This window comes from Ustilago hordei (assembly GCF_900519145.1).
Source record: "Ustilago hordei strain Uho2 genome assembly, contig: UHO2_contig_04, whole genome shotgun sequence".
Taxonomy (NCBI): domain Eukaryota; kingdom Fungi; phylum Basidiomycota; class Ustilaginomycetes; order Ustilaginales; family Ustilaginaceae; genus Ustilago; species Ustilago hordei.
The window spans coordinates 740,709-754,203 of record NW_024545261.1 but is presented as its reverse complement, the minus strand read 5'-3'; the positions used below and the strand labels follow the sequence as shown (position 1 = coordinate 754,203).

The following is a 13,495-nucleotide window of genomic DNA, read 5'->3' as shown; positions in this document are numbered from 1 at the left end:
ATGGCACCGCCAACAAAGTTCACAAAGAAGCAATTGGTCAAGCACCGAACATCAGCAACCCCAACCAACGGTAAGAAGTCCGGCGGCTTCCAAGTTGGACCCAAACATCTCCCCGATGGTGCCTACCTCGGCAAGCACAAGCGCATCAAGGCTGAACTCATCCACAAAGCCAAAGTCAAGAAAGGATACTACAAGCAGCTCAAGCAAGATAAATCCGGCGGCAGCGGGACAAATACTAATGCAGCACCGTTAGGGACACGTGGTAGGGCAGCAGCAGCACCAAACGATGATGGGCCTGCTCTGCCCTTTACCTTGCCAAAAGACCAGGGGAGGTTCGCGCTAGAAATTGGAGGAGAGGGTGATAATGCAGGTTTGGACTTGGTATTGTCGGGAAGTAAGCAGGATCTGAGGCCAAGAAGAGAGGGTAAGGGAAAGAGCAAGAAGCCCTTGCCGCATCCTCTGCCAAAGCCGGTTCAGAAGGAATCGGGGGAAGAGAAGGTGAGGGATACGAGGAGTAAAGAGGAGAAGGAGCAGGAAAGGTTGAAGAAGAACAAGATGTGGAATAAGCCAAGCGGTAGTCGTACAGGACAGGCAAGAGGTCAGCCAAATTTGGGAGCAAGGATGGAAGTTATGCTTGACAAGATTCGCAAGTCCACCAATTAGAGTACATCAGCTTAGACTGGTTTCATAGTATATCCCGAGACACCTCTGCTCTGCAGAGAGTCTTCACACCATTCACAATCACAGCCACAATGCACGATGTCATACTTCACGCCATTTTCGTGTCTTTTGTGAAATGTCCGCAGTACCCGCCTGTGTATGCTACTGGATTGTGTGGGGATGGATCTATTGCAGCGCCCACCTGTTGAAAGTCGAATTTCAGAGAAGAGCAAGTAAAGTCAGCTCGGTGCCATCGACCTTGTATATGTCTGAATCTTCCTGTCACACTCACATCTTGACAACGAAGAGTTCTGCGGGCATACCAAATTGGACCTGGCACTTGACAATCTCGAGACCAGCTTCCTTGAACACCCTCTCGTAAGCCTTTGTTGACCGAGTGATGCTATGGTCCTCGTCATCGTACCATACACGCTCAGTACCGTCTGTCTCTTCGCTACACACGTTTTCCTTGACGCCGATGATTCCTCCCGGTTTGAGTGCCGCTTTCGATCGTTTGAGGAAAGCTATCAAATCCTTATCCGAGAGATGCTGCAAACACCATTGAGCCCAGACCAGATCATAGGTCATGGGCTCTACTTTCGATCCTGCCACGCCACCTTTCTTTACATCTGTTGCTGGTAGTTCTGTGCTGAACTGCTCATCATCGACAGATACAGTAGGCGGGATCGTATTGCTTCCCTCTACTGGCTGTGCAGTAGAGTACGGTCGGCTAGGTTCAATATCTTGCAATGTTGAGCAATGGAAATGGACCGCTTTGCGCGCTTGGAAAGGAGACTTGCTGGGGGGTGTTTGGATCTGAGGCCATGAAGAAGACTGCTTCTTTGCTTCGAGAAGAAACTTGGCGACAGGTTCGACCATGTGAACCTCGTCAAAGATCGGAATCAGACTGTGCTGAGTGACCCTTCCTACACCTGCACCGCAGTCGAGAGCCCGAGTGTGAGCTTTGCCCTTACCACCTCGTTCTGCTACTTTACCCTTCTTCCATTGGAATGGTGCGACGTTAGACGATGCAGGAGCGCAAAAGGAGAGATGTGGTAGTACGCTAAGGAGGAAGGATCGAGAGCCTAGTGATTCGACGCGAGAGACATGACCAAAACCGCCAAGGACGCCTTCGACGCTGGCTTCGACGCCTTCCCAGTACTGTACGCCGCGCTTGACGTCGGGGTTGGGGTGGACGACACGGATAGCTGACATTGTTGATGGTATGATGGGGTGACGAGGAGGACGTGAAGCAGTTGAAGGAATCAGAAGAAAGTCAAGTCTTCAGGGTCCAATTCAAAAATCGAGACTTTCGGCTCCGTGGAAGGAGGGACCTAACATCATATTGCTGCAGAAAAAAAGACACGAAAATGAGGCCACAAAAAGACCAAGAAAAAAAGCCTAATTTTTTTGGATTGGCCGGCGGCTCGGACAGAACTCTGCCGTCAGACGGATAAGAGAAAGGCACATACATGGACTAGCTGGGGCAACGATGGTCGTACAGAACGTTGGAGAGCAAGTGCAAGCGAGCAAGAGCGGAGTTCTGTCTCCCCGCTCCTAACCAGACTTTCGTGCATGAAGTCGGCCGTGCAAAGCTCTCTTTTACCCCGCATGGTCTCGTCTAGTGCCCGTCTGTTGTCAACCCAACAACCCTAAAGGACGTTCAGGCACAAGGACCTTTAGTGCACACGTCGTACAAGCTTCTGACCATCAAGTTTCTGCCCATGTCGAGCTGCCTCCGTGCGTGCTCTGTTGCCTCTCACAAGCGCTCACGCCACGCACGTTCGCTGCCTAATCCCCTTCCAGCGGCAGAGCTCGGATGTCGTTCGTGTCCACTCTGACACTCACACAGATTGTGAGACTCTTGTTCCGCCGGCGCTGTGTCAAGACCGGCAACTGCTCTGTCTGACCCTTTTACGCTCAGACGCTCCACCTTAGATTGCCCTGCAGAGCTCCTTTCCGTCTGATAGATTATGGCCTTCAGCTCAGCGTCGCTTCCCTTGCCACCACCATCACAAGGTCTGCAACTCTCCATTGAGCTAGCGGCTCTCATTACAACCACAACAACTATGAAAGACAGCAAGACGCCACCGCTGAGTGATGGCTCTAGCGCCTGCTCCAAAGACAGCCCTTTCGAGTCCACTCCCACTTCTCTACTGCCCAACTATACCGACGCCACTGGCAGCGCTGCTCGTCCATCCAATCAGGTTGATCAGATCGCGCTTACACTCAAGAATGCCTCACTCAAACTCTGCGATGGTCCCGGTCTGACCCCAGATGAGCGTAAAGAGGTGGACAAGGCACTTACAAAGGGCGTCCAGATTGCATTATCCAGCGCCAAGTTGGACATCTGCAACCTCGATGACCTCAAGGCTCATCTCAAGCTGCTCAACCTCTTTGATCGGTTACGACAGCACGTTCAGGATGGCACCGAGTACTTTGACTATCCTTCCTGCCAACAGGCTCAAGATGATGGACACATTGGCGCACCCGGCATTGATGCGCCACCTCCGCCTTACGCCCCCACTGCAGAATTGCCTCCTCCCACAAACGCCAAATCCGGCAGAAAGCCTACGTAGCAAGAAGCTGAAGAGGCCGCTGCCGAGCTCAGCGAACAGCTCAAGCGCGAACATCGATGGAACATCTTTCTCAACCGCGCCGCCTACCGTATGGAGATCTGGTTTAATCAGATACTCGTCTCCGACGCTGTGAACAAGCACTTTGACCATGTCATCCTGGTCAAGGAGAAGGCGGCCTTAAGGGAATCCAAGGCCAAAGAGATCGATGGTGAAGACGTCGAAAAGTTGCTCGAAGGGCTGCTCGACAACGCCCATGGTTTGCCAGACTTTGCTTTACCTCCTCTCGACGTCGCTCTCATGCTTCACTCCTACCACCTCAACCCGCTTGCCAAGGAAGAAGACGACCAGCGCCTCAAGTCACGCTTGCCACTCGGCTTCTTCGACTACCCACTCCATCAGCTGGCCCAACGAGCCCACCCCGATCTCCCCATCCTCACCAACATCGACCCAGCCAAAGGCCACTGAGAGCAACATGTCACATCGACACGCACGAAGCAGCCGTGGAACCTTAGCCTTCAGCCTCCTCCCGAGCACCCAACCCATGCTCAAGAGACCAACGGCGGTGACATCTTTGGTCTTCGCGTAAAGTGTCCTCGATGCCACAAGACTCAGTTCGTCCCCTGGACTGGTCAAGGCAAGGATCCTTCGAAGCTGGGCATTGGCGAGCTGGGCTGTGAGCGTGTCTGCACCCCCGTTGAAGGACCAGACGGCTGCACACAGCTCATCTCGGCTGACCACCTCCAGCTCGGTCGCTTCCTTCAAGACTTCAAACGATGGAGCAAGAGTCCCGGAAGGAAGTTTGAGGGCAAGCAAGTTTTCTTCATGGCTGGCACCATGCTTGGCTCAGCTCATGCTCAGTATTCCTCCCGAGATTATTTCGGCGAAGCTCTGTTGACGCCGATTTTCCTGCATGAAAAGCCTGCCGTAGCAATGCCACACAAAGATCGCCATGTCGCCAAAGGTGCCTCATTGCAGGATATCGAGCAAGTTGGTGTGCAGTGCAACTACAGCATGAAGACGTTCCGCGCATGGTTCGAAGTCCGATGGATGGGCAACGCCATCACGCCGAAGCTCAAGTCTTATGAAGAGAAGTCCAGGCAAATGGCTCGCATCGCCATGATGATGCGCAGCTACCAGAACGGTAACGCTGCTGCTTACGGCGAGGGGCTCTGCGATGTCGTCGATGGCGTCAAGCGTCAGACGAGCTTCAATCTAGAGATGGTAAAGCTCGGATGGTCTACGCATCTTGCCTTGCTCGATCAGGGCGCCCTGGACGATGTCCTTCTGCGCACTTGATCCGCTATCATAAGTTCCTCGAACTCATGGCTAGTGTCGCCACATTGCTCACACCCGCCTTGGACATCGATCTCTGCTGGCACACGCATCAGCTCAAATCCAGGTATTACAGTCATTGCTTCACGCTCGTCGGCCGGTTTGTCAACCACTATGATGCCATTGAGACGGGAATTTTAAAGGTTGCTTTTGATCGCACTGCTTCACTCTGGAAGGACAGGTATGGTCAGCCTTACTCCATGTGTGGCTGTATCTACAACGATTCTGGTGCGCTGAAGAAGCTCAAAGGTCTGCTTGGTAGTGGCAATAACAGCAGTGGCAAGGAGGCGAGCGAGTCTGCGCCAACCAAGTCTGGTTTCGCTTCGCGCTTGAAGGGAAAGTGGCGTGCTGCCAAGGGTCTTCCCGGCGACAAGCCACAGGATGATGCTACTGCTACTACTGTCTGGCAAGACGCAACCCACCCCAGTGCTCACTCGGCCGTGATCGTCAAGGAAGAGGAGCATCGTCACGATAAGCTCCGAGAGCTCATGGTGAAAGAGTGGGCGCAAGGAAAGCGCCGCGAAGGTCATGAGAGCGCATTTGTGTAAGTCATCCCTCTTTTCTCATCCCTTTGCCTCTTCTTCTCTTTGCATGTTCCTGCATCGCTATCAGTGGGACGCGAGGGAACACCACCCTGGTCTGCAACTGTGTACTGACCTTTCTCGTATCTTTCCCCTTATCTCTTTGTTTTTGTGATTTGCAGATTCGGCTACGACACCCCCGGACTATACCCTTTCTACTACAGCCCACTTTACAGCACTCATTACGTCAGTCGAGAATCCACCGGCGACACCACACACAACGCTTACAGCATGTACGGCGTCTACGGTATGATGGCCGTTAGTGGGCTTGGCATGGGCATGGCTGCGGGTGGTGGTATGGTCGCCTTTGGAGGAGCTGGTTGTGGCGGTGGAGGCTCCTGATCAGGATCGTGCCGACACCGAACTTCGCCTTTTGCTCTGCTGATTGTGTGTAATTCTTTGAATTCGATACCCGCATGCGCTGTGTATTCTGGTGCTCAATGTTTGCCGGAGTGGAATCAATCGAAGTGACACATTGGGCCTGATCTTGGCTGTCGAGTTCACTTCACGGCGACGCGTGGGGACAGTACGTCTTGTTGGAAAAAGACCTGGTGCAGGACCGCATTGTCGATGATCGTTCAACTCTGGTACATGATGAAGCTGCGAACGCTCACCCCCTGTAATGAAACGAGTTAAGGGTCTTCAACTGTGGGGACGCTTCGGAGGACCGTCGCGGAGGGGCAACGGCTTGGTTACGCGAGTGGGTTATTTCAGCATACCCACCACCCCTTTCTGCATCGTGAACCCACGGTGATGATAGTGGCGTAGGCCTTCTTAGATTACAACTCACTTGTGCACGGCCCCAAATCATCTTGTTCAGCCCCCAGCGCACGATCCGAGCTCAAAGCAATTACTGAAGTCCGCACGCAAGAGTACCTCTGACACTAATTCTCATGTGGCATTGTGCTTCTCCACAGCCAACACAATTCGGTGGGACGAAGTTGCAAATAACAAGGTATTATACTCTGTCTTCGGAACCACGATCAAACTCTCTTACCACAGACGTATGACTTCTTGATAATGCTTGTATTTTCTATAAAGGGATGTGTACGAGCATATATATACCTTATCACTGTCTTCGAACATGTTGGAGTGAGATGAGTCCAGTGGTGCTACTGAGTTGTCGCCTTCTGCAATACTCCTAAGCCGCTGCTATGGCAACCATTAAGTGCCTCATTGGCTGCATCGCTTATGCACGATCTCGGTTCCTTGGTGCCTCGGCTAGAACTCATGAATCTCGTTTGGAATGCCGACGCATCTTCAACTGACGACCAAGAGTCGGATCTCGGTGGATCTCGCATGTGGGTGGATGTACTAGTGGCTTGCCAACGGACATGGCTCTGTGCCTGTTCCAACGTGAAGTGGGGCTGGTTGATGAAGGCTGTGAAAAGGTGGCTGGCTTGGTATGAAGGGTGTTTCCGACGATGGGCTTTACATAGAGGGACCTCTAAGGATTGAAAGCAAGCTTCGTCTTACTGTGGCATCAGGCCTCTATGTCACGCAAGATGGTGGGGACGAGACACGAAGCAATGATACACGATGCTCATCAGCTAGCGCAAGAGTCAACTTACTCTCACGACCAACTCGAACAACAGTCACCGAGCGACTGAAAGATACTTAAAGCGACGATCTGGCAACTTTGTTGAAGTCTTTTCCTCACCTTTCCAACCATTCTTCCCCTCCCATCAGCCCTACTGCCCCTACTCACAACCTTAAACCCTAGACCCGAAACCCTTTCCCACCTTACAAATTCTTCTGTCAAGATGAAGTTCGCTTTTGCCTCCCTCCTTGTTGTCGCTGCCGCGCTTCTCCCCGCTGCTCAGGCTAGCATGGACATCACCTTCACCGCCGACAAGTTCGCTCGTCGTGCTGAAGAGGCTGCCCCCGTTGCTGTTAAGCCTCCGCGCAACCCCGAATTCGGTATCTTCCTCAATAACAGATACCTTCTCCACAACGGCGAGGGCTTGCCCAAACCCAAGGACGTCAAGGAGACTTACCCCGAGTGCAAGTGGAGGAAGTACGGCCAGTGGGCCTGGTTGGACGAGAACAACGTCCAATGCTACCTAGGACCTTCGTATAAATATCACGCCTACTCGCCCGCTAAGAACTTTGACCCAGTGCCCTCTATCCAGAGAGGAGCATGTGCCGACACCGCCAACCCCCAAGACTTCCCTCAAGGTATTCCCCGATACACCATCAGTGTTCCTTACCTCTACTTCAACAACTTCTACGACCGTCGTTGCAAGGTTCGCGCTCTCGTCAAGGTTCCCCAGACCGACAAGGAGAAGGAGCACTGGATCCAGGCTTGGGTTGTCGAACACAACGGTGGTAACTGGAGCACCAAGAGCGGTGATCTTGGCCCTAATGGTCCTCAGGAGGGTATCATGCTCGACACCAAGCTGTACCCCAAGTTCCTCAACTCGGGAGACAAGGACATCGGCGTTCTTCCCAACAAGGTCGAGTGGTTCTTCCTCGACATCAACACAATTGGGTAGGCTTCTCGTAGCATTCCCTGTACTATGTCTGCGAGCATCTTCATGCGTAGCAGGTAATTTGCTTGCGCTTGTACTCGCGCCCCTCCTTCACCTTGGGTTTAAAGTTCCATCCTTATTTTTCGTTTCTGCGTTTCAGCTGCCGAAGCTAGACGAGTTTCGATTTCTTCATGATCCGTTATTCTGCACGGGTTGTGTTCGAGGCTTTGATTTCGCGACAGATTTGGCATAAGTGACAAGGTCTTGACCTTTTTCACTTGCGCTTCACTCCTTTTGTTGTTCCCCTTTTGTTTTCTTTCAATCTCACTCAACTCCCTCCTTGTGTCTTTGCCCGACCTCAGCAGTCTGTTCATGTCTTTGCTTGTCTCGTGCCTTTCTCTGAGAACATCGACACACTCAGGGCAGGGCGCACATGCGATTTGGATGCTCGATTCCCATCAATACTATGAGTACGGCATTTTCCCAAGGATTCAGATCAGATACGCCAAACTTGTTTGTCCCGCGCTTAACCCCCAGAGGGGGGCAGGACCCCATGCCTCGGGCCCCGTGATAATGCTATGTGATGCTACATCTGGGAAGATAAAGGAGTCCTACGGATAGTCTTGATAAGGTTAATCCAACAGTTGTGCAAGGCTGTCCCTTGAGGTGGAATGTACGAGGTGTTGATGAGATTGGAGTCTGCAGGAGGGATCACCCTGCTGTAGAGGTTGTTTGAGTCGGCTTCCCAGAAAGGGTAAACGTCGGGTCCTCGATTGGTCGCCCTTTCGGTACGAGCATGGTTGGAAAGAGTGACCGATGACATTGTGCAGTGAGGATAAGGAGGTGTTGGGGGGTATGCGCTGCTTGCAAATACCATATATATATACCTTCGAAGCTGGATAGAACTCAGCCAAGTTTCTGTCGATTCTGGCCCATGCCTGCCTTCTTGTGCTGTTTGAGGCGCCACGCCAGCATTTGCTTTGGAACAGCCGAAGAGCTCAAAATTCTCGCAAGCTCAGCACAGCATCAGATATGCTGATCAAAATGACTCAGCCATTGACTGTGGTTGCAATGAGATAAGTGGCCAGGGGCTATACCTTTACAGCCGAGAGGGGGAAGCGAGGAGCATATAGCCAGACAGGCCATCTGAAAGAGTCAAGTTCAGAAGGACATGATACATAGTGACGCTAGCCATGTGTGACACTCGTCTCCGTTTTCCGATGGGGTTTGAAAGTACCACCAGGAAAAGTGCTTAAACTCATGAAGGGATTATATGGTTTGAAGCAATCAGGGCAGGAGTGGAACACTGAGTTGGATTTGCACCTCAGGAGTGTCACAGGACCTGCGCAGAAGATCGGGTCTGTGCACGAAGATCCGAGATGAAGATGAAGATGTGGTGCACCAAGAAAGGTGCATGAAATGTGACATCAACCATAAGACAGGTTTCCAGTTGATTTCAGGGAAATCAACCACATTGGGGGTTTCTGATCAGTTTTGCTGAAATCAAGTGGAACATGCTCATTGGGTTGATTTCACCAAAACACATCACACAAAGCTTCATCAGTATGGAATGGACCAACAGGACACAAGGAGGCAATGGGAGACTTGGTAGGAAAGGCCTCTATCATCAAAGGTAGGATAGGACACAAGGAAGGGTCTCATGTGCAAAAGGGGGTCCAAGTTTAGCCAAGAAGAGGACCAAGCTCAGGAGCACACAGCAGGTTACCACATAGGGGGACATGCTCTTGATTGCATAAGAACCAGTCACAAGGTAGACTACATGGATGAGAACAGTGTCAGGGGTCTCGCGCCTGAAACCCAGGTCGGTCTGTCGAGATACTCAGTGACTATCCAACTGTGCAACAGCTATTGTCTCGGTATCGGTGACTATCAAGTTGTGCAGTGACAGCAGGTGGCATTCATTGTATATACTATCATAGGTTTTGGCTGACCTCTGTGGACACTCCGTTCAGGGGTAGCTCGGCACGATCAATATCAATGCTTTGGTTATGATGACACCAAGGTCTGGTGTGAGTGTTGATGATGATGAGGTTGATGTTGTTGGTGATAAGGTTGGTGAGTGTTGATGATAATGAGGTTGATGGGGTTGGTGATAAGGTTGGTGATGTCAACATGAGTGTCCAGTGTGTTGACTTTGATGCTTGAAGTGATCCCTGGACCACAGTGGACTACTGCCTTTGGTTCTATCTATATCTGGACTGCTAACCTGCTATGGGGCACCTATGGACATCAGGTAGTGGTGATACAACACACACACTACGATGAGGAGCAACCTTGATAGATTGCTGCTATGCTGACTGTAACTAATGAGTACTTATGTTTCTAAAGTATTGACTAGTTGTATGGTGAGTAAAGTGGATGAGGATCCACTTGACCTATGATGATGAGAAAGCATGGTTATATACCTCTTCACAGCATCACCAGTGATGCTGCTCCTGCTCTCTCTCCAGAGAGTACCTTCTTCATTGAGTACTGCTCAGGGGCCTCTCCTGCTTGGCACCCCTGTGCCTCTTGAGTGGTGTCGACTCCTTTGACACTGCTCCTCCTCCTCATGACCTGTGTCGACTCCTTCGACACTGCTCCTCTTCCTCAGGACCTGCCTGCTAGTGTCCTATACACTGCTCCTTCTCCTTTGACTGGTGACAGTTCCTTTGACTCTTGTCTCTCGAGCCCCTGAGTGGTAACTGTGTGCATGCTCCTTGAGCTTGGTCCTCTTCGTGGCTGTGCCTGGCCCTCCTTGCATATGGGCCCAGTCCTCCTTTGCATGTGAGTCCGTGGAAGTCCATGGTCTCAATGGAGACTGCACTACAACCATGCTCTCCACTGGTATCGACTAGATCTCGGATACCTGTGCTCCTTCCATATGAACCAGTGACCCTCCTGCTTCTTGAGCATCCAGGCCCATGACAAACAGGACAATATGGATGGTCACATGGTCAGAGAGGGCCATCAGATAGGGGCCAAGGAATGGCCATGGATTGAGAGGAGAGGGAGTCGGACCGAGAGGATCAGTATTGGTACCATGAGGAGGATGGGCAGTGTCGAGAAGATTTGCCAGAGGTCTCGCACCTGAAACCTGATATCTGTAATAGAAACGCATCTATTACAAATCCTGTTGAGATATGTGACAACGTGTGATGTATTACTTGTAAGCGGTCGCACGCCAGAGACTAGTTTTGGGTGTTATTTGTTTGGTATAGATGAGGTTGGTTGAGTAAGGTCTACTCGATATGTTTTGACTTAAACATAACCAGATGTCTCCAACTGGTAAGTCTTGGCTGACCACCTTGAACACTCCATTCAGAGGTTGCATGGCATGAATGCTGTTTGTTGGGGAGTGAGTGATACACCCTCTCCTACAGTATGAGTGTTCATAGTACTGTTGATAATGCTCTTGGATGTTGTCTGGACTGCAATATGCTAATTGCCTACAGAGGACAGGAGTTACTGGACTGCAGGTGTGAGCCACCACCTACAATAACTAACTGGACCACAGGTGTTGAGCAACACTGCCTACAGTAAGGGACTGGACTGCAAGTGTTGAAGAACACTGCCTACAGTAAGGGACTGGACTGCAAGTGTTGAAGAACACTGCCTACAGTTGAGAACTGGACCACAGGTGTTCAGAGAACACTGCCTACAGTTGAAGGACTGGACCACAAGTGTTCGGAGAACACTGCCTACAGTTGATGCCTAACAGTGATACAACACACATGTTTGAGGGTTGTTGCAAAAGCACTGCTATTGCAATGATACGTAACTAAGAGTCAAGTAAAGAGTAGAGTATAAAGTAAGTAAGTAATTAAGTAAGTAAGTAGAGTCAATGAGGTTCCACTCATATGCTTATGGTAGAATGAGAGTATTTATGCATTTGATTGGTGTTGCCTGTGACACCTATCCCACTCCTCCTGAGGGGCCTTCATCCCCTGTTCAACACTGTCTCTCCTGCTGGCATCAATCCCATTGATGCTGCACCCCTACCATTTGCACAGCATGATGGTTATGCAACACTGCCCTTTTGCCTTCATTCTCTCTTTCTGCCTGATGATGTGTGATGACCCCTTTGACACAGCTCCTCCTCTTTGTTTAACCAATCTCCATTCACAGCTCCTTCTCTCTTCACTGGTGACCACCTTCTCAACCTTATCTTGTGAATCCCTTTAGCCACTTGTTAGACCTCATGACCAAACCCCTTGGTCATGTGGTCACCCCTGTGCTTGGGCCTGTGTGGCTATATGCATGTACCCCTCGAGTGGTAACCATCCACATGATGCTGAGCTTGGTCCCCTGCTCCTACATGTGGTTATCTCTGTATGCTTCTCCTTCTAATGCTGGTATCTGTCATGGGCCTGAATGCTCAAGAAGCAGGAGGGTCACTGGTTCATATGGAAGGAGCACAGGTATCCGAGATCTAGTCGATACCAGTGGAGAGCATGGTCGTAGTGCAGTCTCCATTGAGACCATGGACTTCCACGGACTCACATGCAAAGGAGGACTGGGCCCATATGCAAGGAGGGCCAGGCACAGCCACGAAGAGGACCAAGCTCAAGGAGCAGGCACAGCCACAAAGAGGACCAAGCTCAAGGAGCATGCAGATGGTTACCACTCAGGGGCTCGAGAGACAAGAGTTGAAGGAGTCGACACCAGGTCATGAGGAGGAGGAGCAGTGTCGAAGGAGTCAACACCACTCAGGAGGCACAGGGGTGCCAAACAAGCAGCAGGATAGCAAGGAGGAGGAGCAGTGTCAAAGGAGTCGACACAGTTCAGGAGGCACAGGGGTGCCAAACAAGCAGGACAGCAAGGAGGAGGAGCAGTGTCGAAGGAGTCAACACAGCTCAAGAGGCACAAGGGTGCCAAGCAAGCAGGATAGCAAGGAGGAGGAGCAGTGTCAAAGGAGTTGATAGCTCAAGGAGGACAGGAGTGGTGCTAGAGGGGCCCCCTGTACAAGTACTCAATGAAGAAGGTACTCTCTGGAGAGAGAGCAGGAGCAGTGTCACTGGTGATGCTGTGAAGAGGTATATAACCATACCTTCTCATCATCAAAGGTCGAGTGGATCCTCATCCACTCTACACACACCATAACTAGTTATCACTTCAGCATAAGTATACATTAGTTTCCAGTCAGCATAGTAACAATCCAGCAAGATTGCTCCTCATTGTAGTGTGTGTGTTGTATCACCACTACCTGACATCTGAAGGCAGTTCATAGCAAACCAGTGGTCTGGATATAGATAGAACCAAAGGCAGTAGTCCACTGCAGTCCAGGGATCACTTCAAGCATCAGTCAACACACTGGACACTTGTGTTGATGCCACCAACCTTATTACCAACACCATCAACCTCATCATCATCAACACTCACACCAGACCTTGGTGTCATCATAACCTACATATTGATATTGATCATGCCGAGCTACCCCTGAATGGAGTGTCCACAGAGGTCAGCCAAAACCTACGATAGTATATACAATGAATGCCACTGCTGTCATCATGCAACTTGATAGTCACTGAGCAATGTAGCTCGTCAAGACTGATACCAAGACAATAGCTGTTGCACAGTTTGATAGTCACTGAGTATCTCGACAGACCGACCTGGGTTTCAGGCACGAGACCCCTGACTGTATCTTCCTTCCTGAGTCTCCTGACACTTGCTCATGTCAGCCGACTTGCTGAGGCATGCTGATCTGACTGATCCCAATCAATCCTCATGAGATTAACCTGGAACCCAGAGTTCGGTTGATCTTGTAAATCATATGCACTACCAGCCTGATTAGCTTCATCAGTTCCCAATGATTTGGTGCCAATCAATTTGGTGCCCCCTTCATATGTTGATCCACTGACCCTGACATTAC

General features: G+C 50.9%; 4 protein-coding genes across 4 annotated transcripts; 3 read left to right on the top strand and 1 right to left on the bottom strand.

The window, feature by feature from the left end:
* Positions 1-663, top strand: UHO2_02590 (uncharacterized protein; the record flags this gene model as incomplete). The annotated part of the gene is made up of 1 exon (XM_041555378.1): positions 1-663. The coding sequence occupies one exon, from the start codon at positions 1-3 to the stop codon at positions 661-663; it is 663 nt and encodes a 220-aa protein (XP_041411312.1).
* Positions 664-948: 285 nt separating this feature from the next.
* On the bottom strand, positions 949-1,875 carry UHO2_02589 (uncharacterized protein; the record flags this gene model as incomplete). Its single annotated transcript, XM_041555377.1, has 1 exon — positions 949-1,875. The coding sequence occupies one exon, from the start codon at positions 1,873-1,875 to the stop codon at positions 949-951; it is 927 nt and encodes a 308-aa protein (XP_041411311.1).
* Positions 1,876-2,633: 758 nt separating this feature from the next.
* Positions 2,634-5,494, top strand: UHO2_02588 (uncharacterized protein; the record flags this gene model as incomplete). Its single annotated transcript, XM_041555376.1, has 5 exons — positions 2,634-3,235; positions 3,272-3,595; positions 3,752-4,434; positions 4,503-5,115; positions 5,317-5,494. The coding sequence occupies 5 exons, from the start codon at positions 2,634-2,636 to the stop codon at positions 5,492-5,494; spliced, it is 2,400 nt and encodes a 799-aa protein (XP_041411310.1).
* A 1,421-nt stretch (positions 5,495-6,915) lies between these two features.
* UHO2_02587 (uncharacterized protein) lies at positions 6,916-7,647 on the top strand (the record flags this gene model as incomplete). Its single annotated transcript, XM_041555375.1, has 1 exon — positions 6,916-7,647. One exon carries the CDS (start codon positions 6,916-6,918, stop codon positions 7,645-7,647), a length of 732 nt encoding a protein of 243 aa, XP_041411309.1.
* Between the last annotated feature and the right edge of the window lie 5,848 nt (positions 7,648-13,495).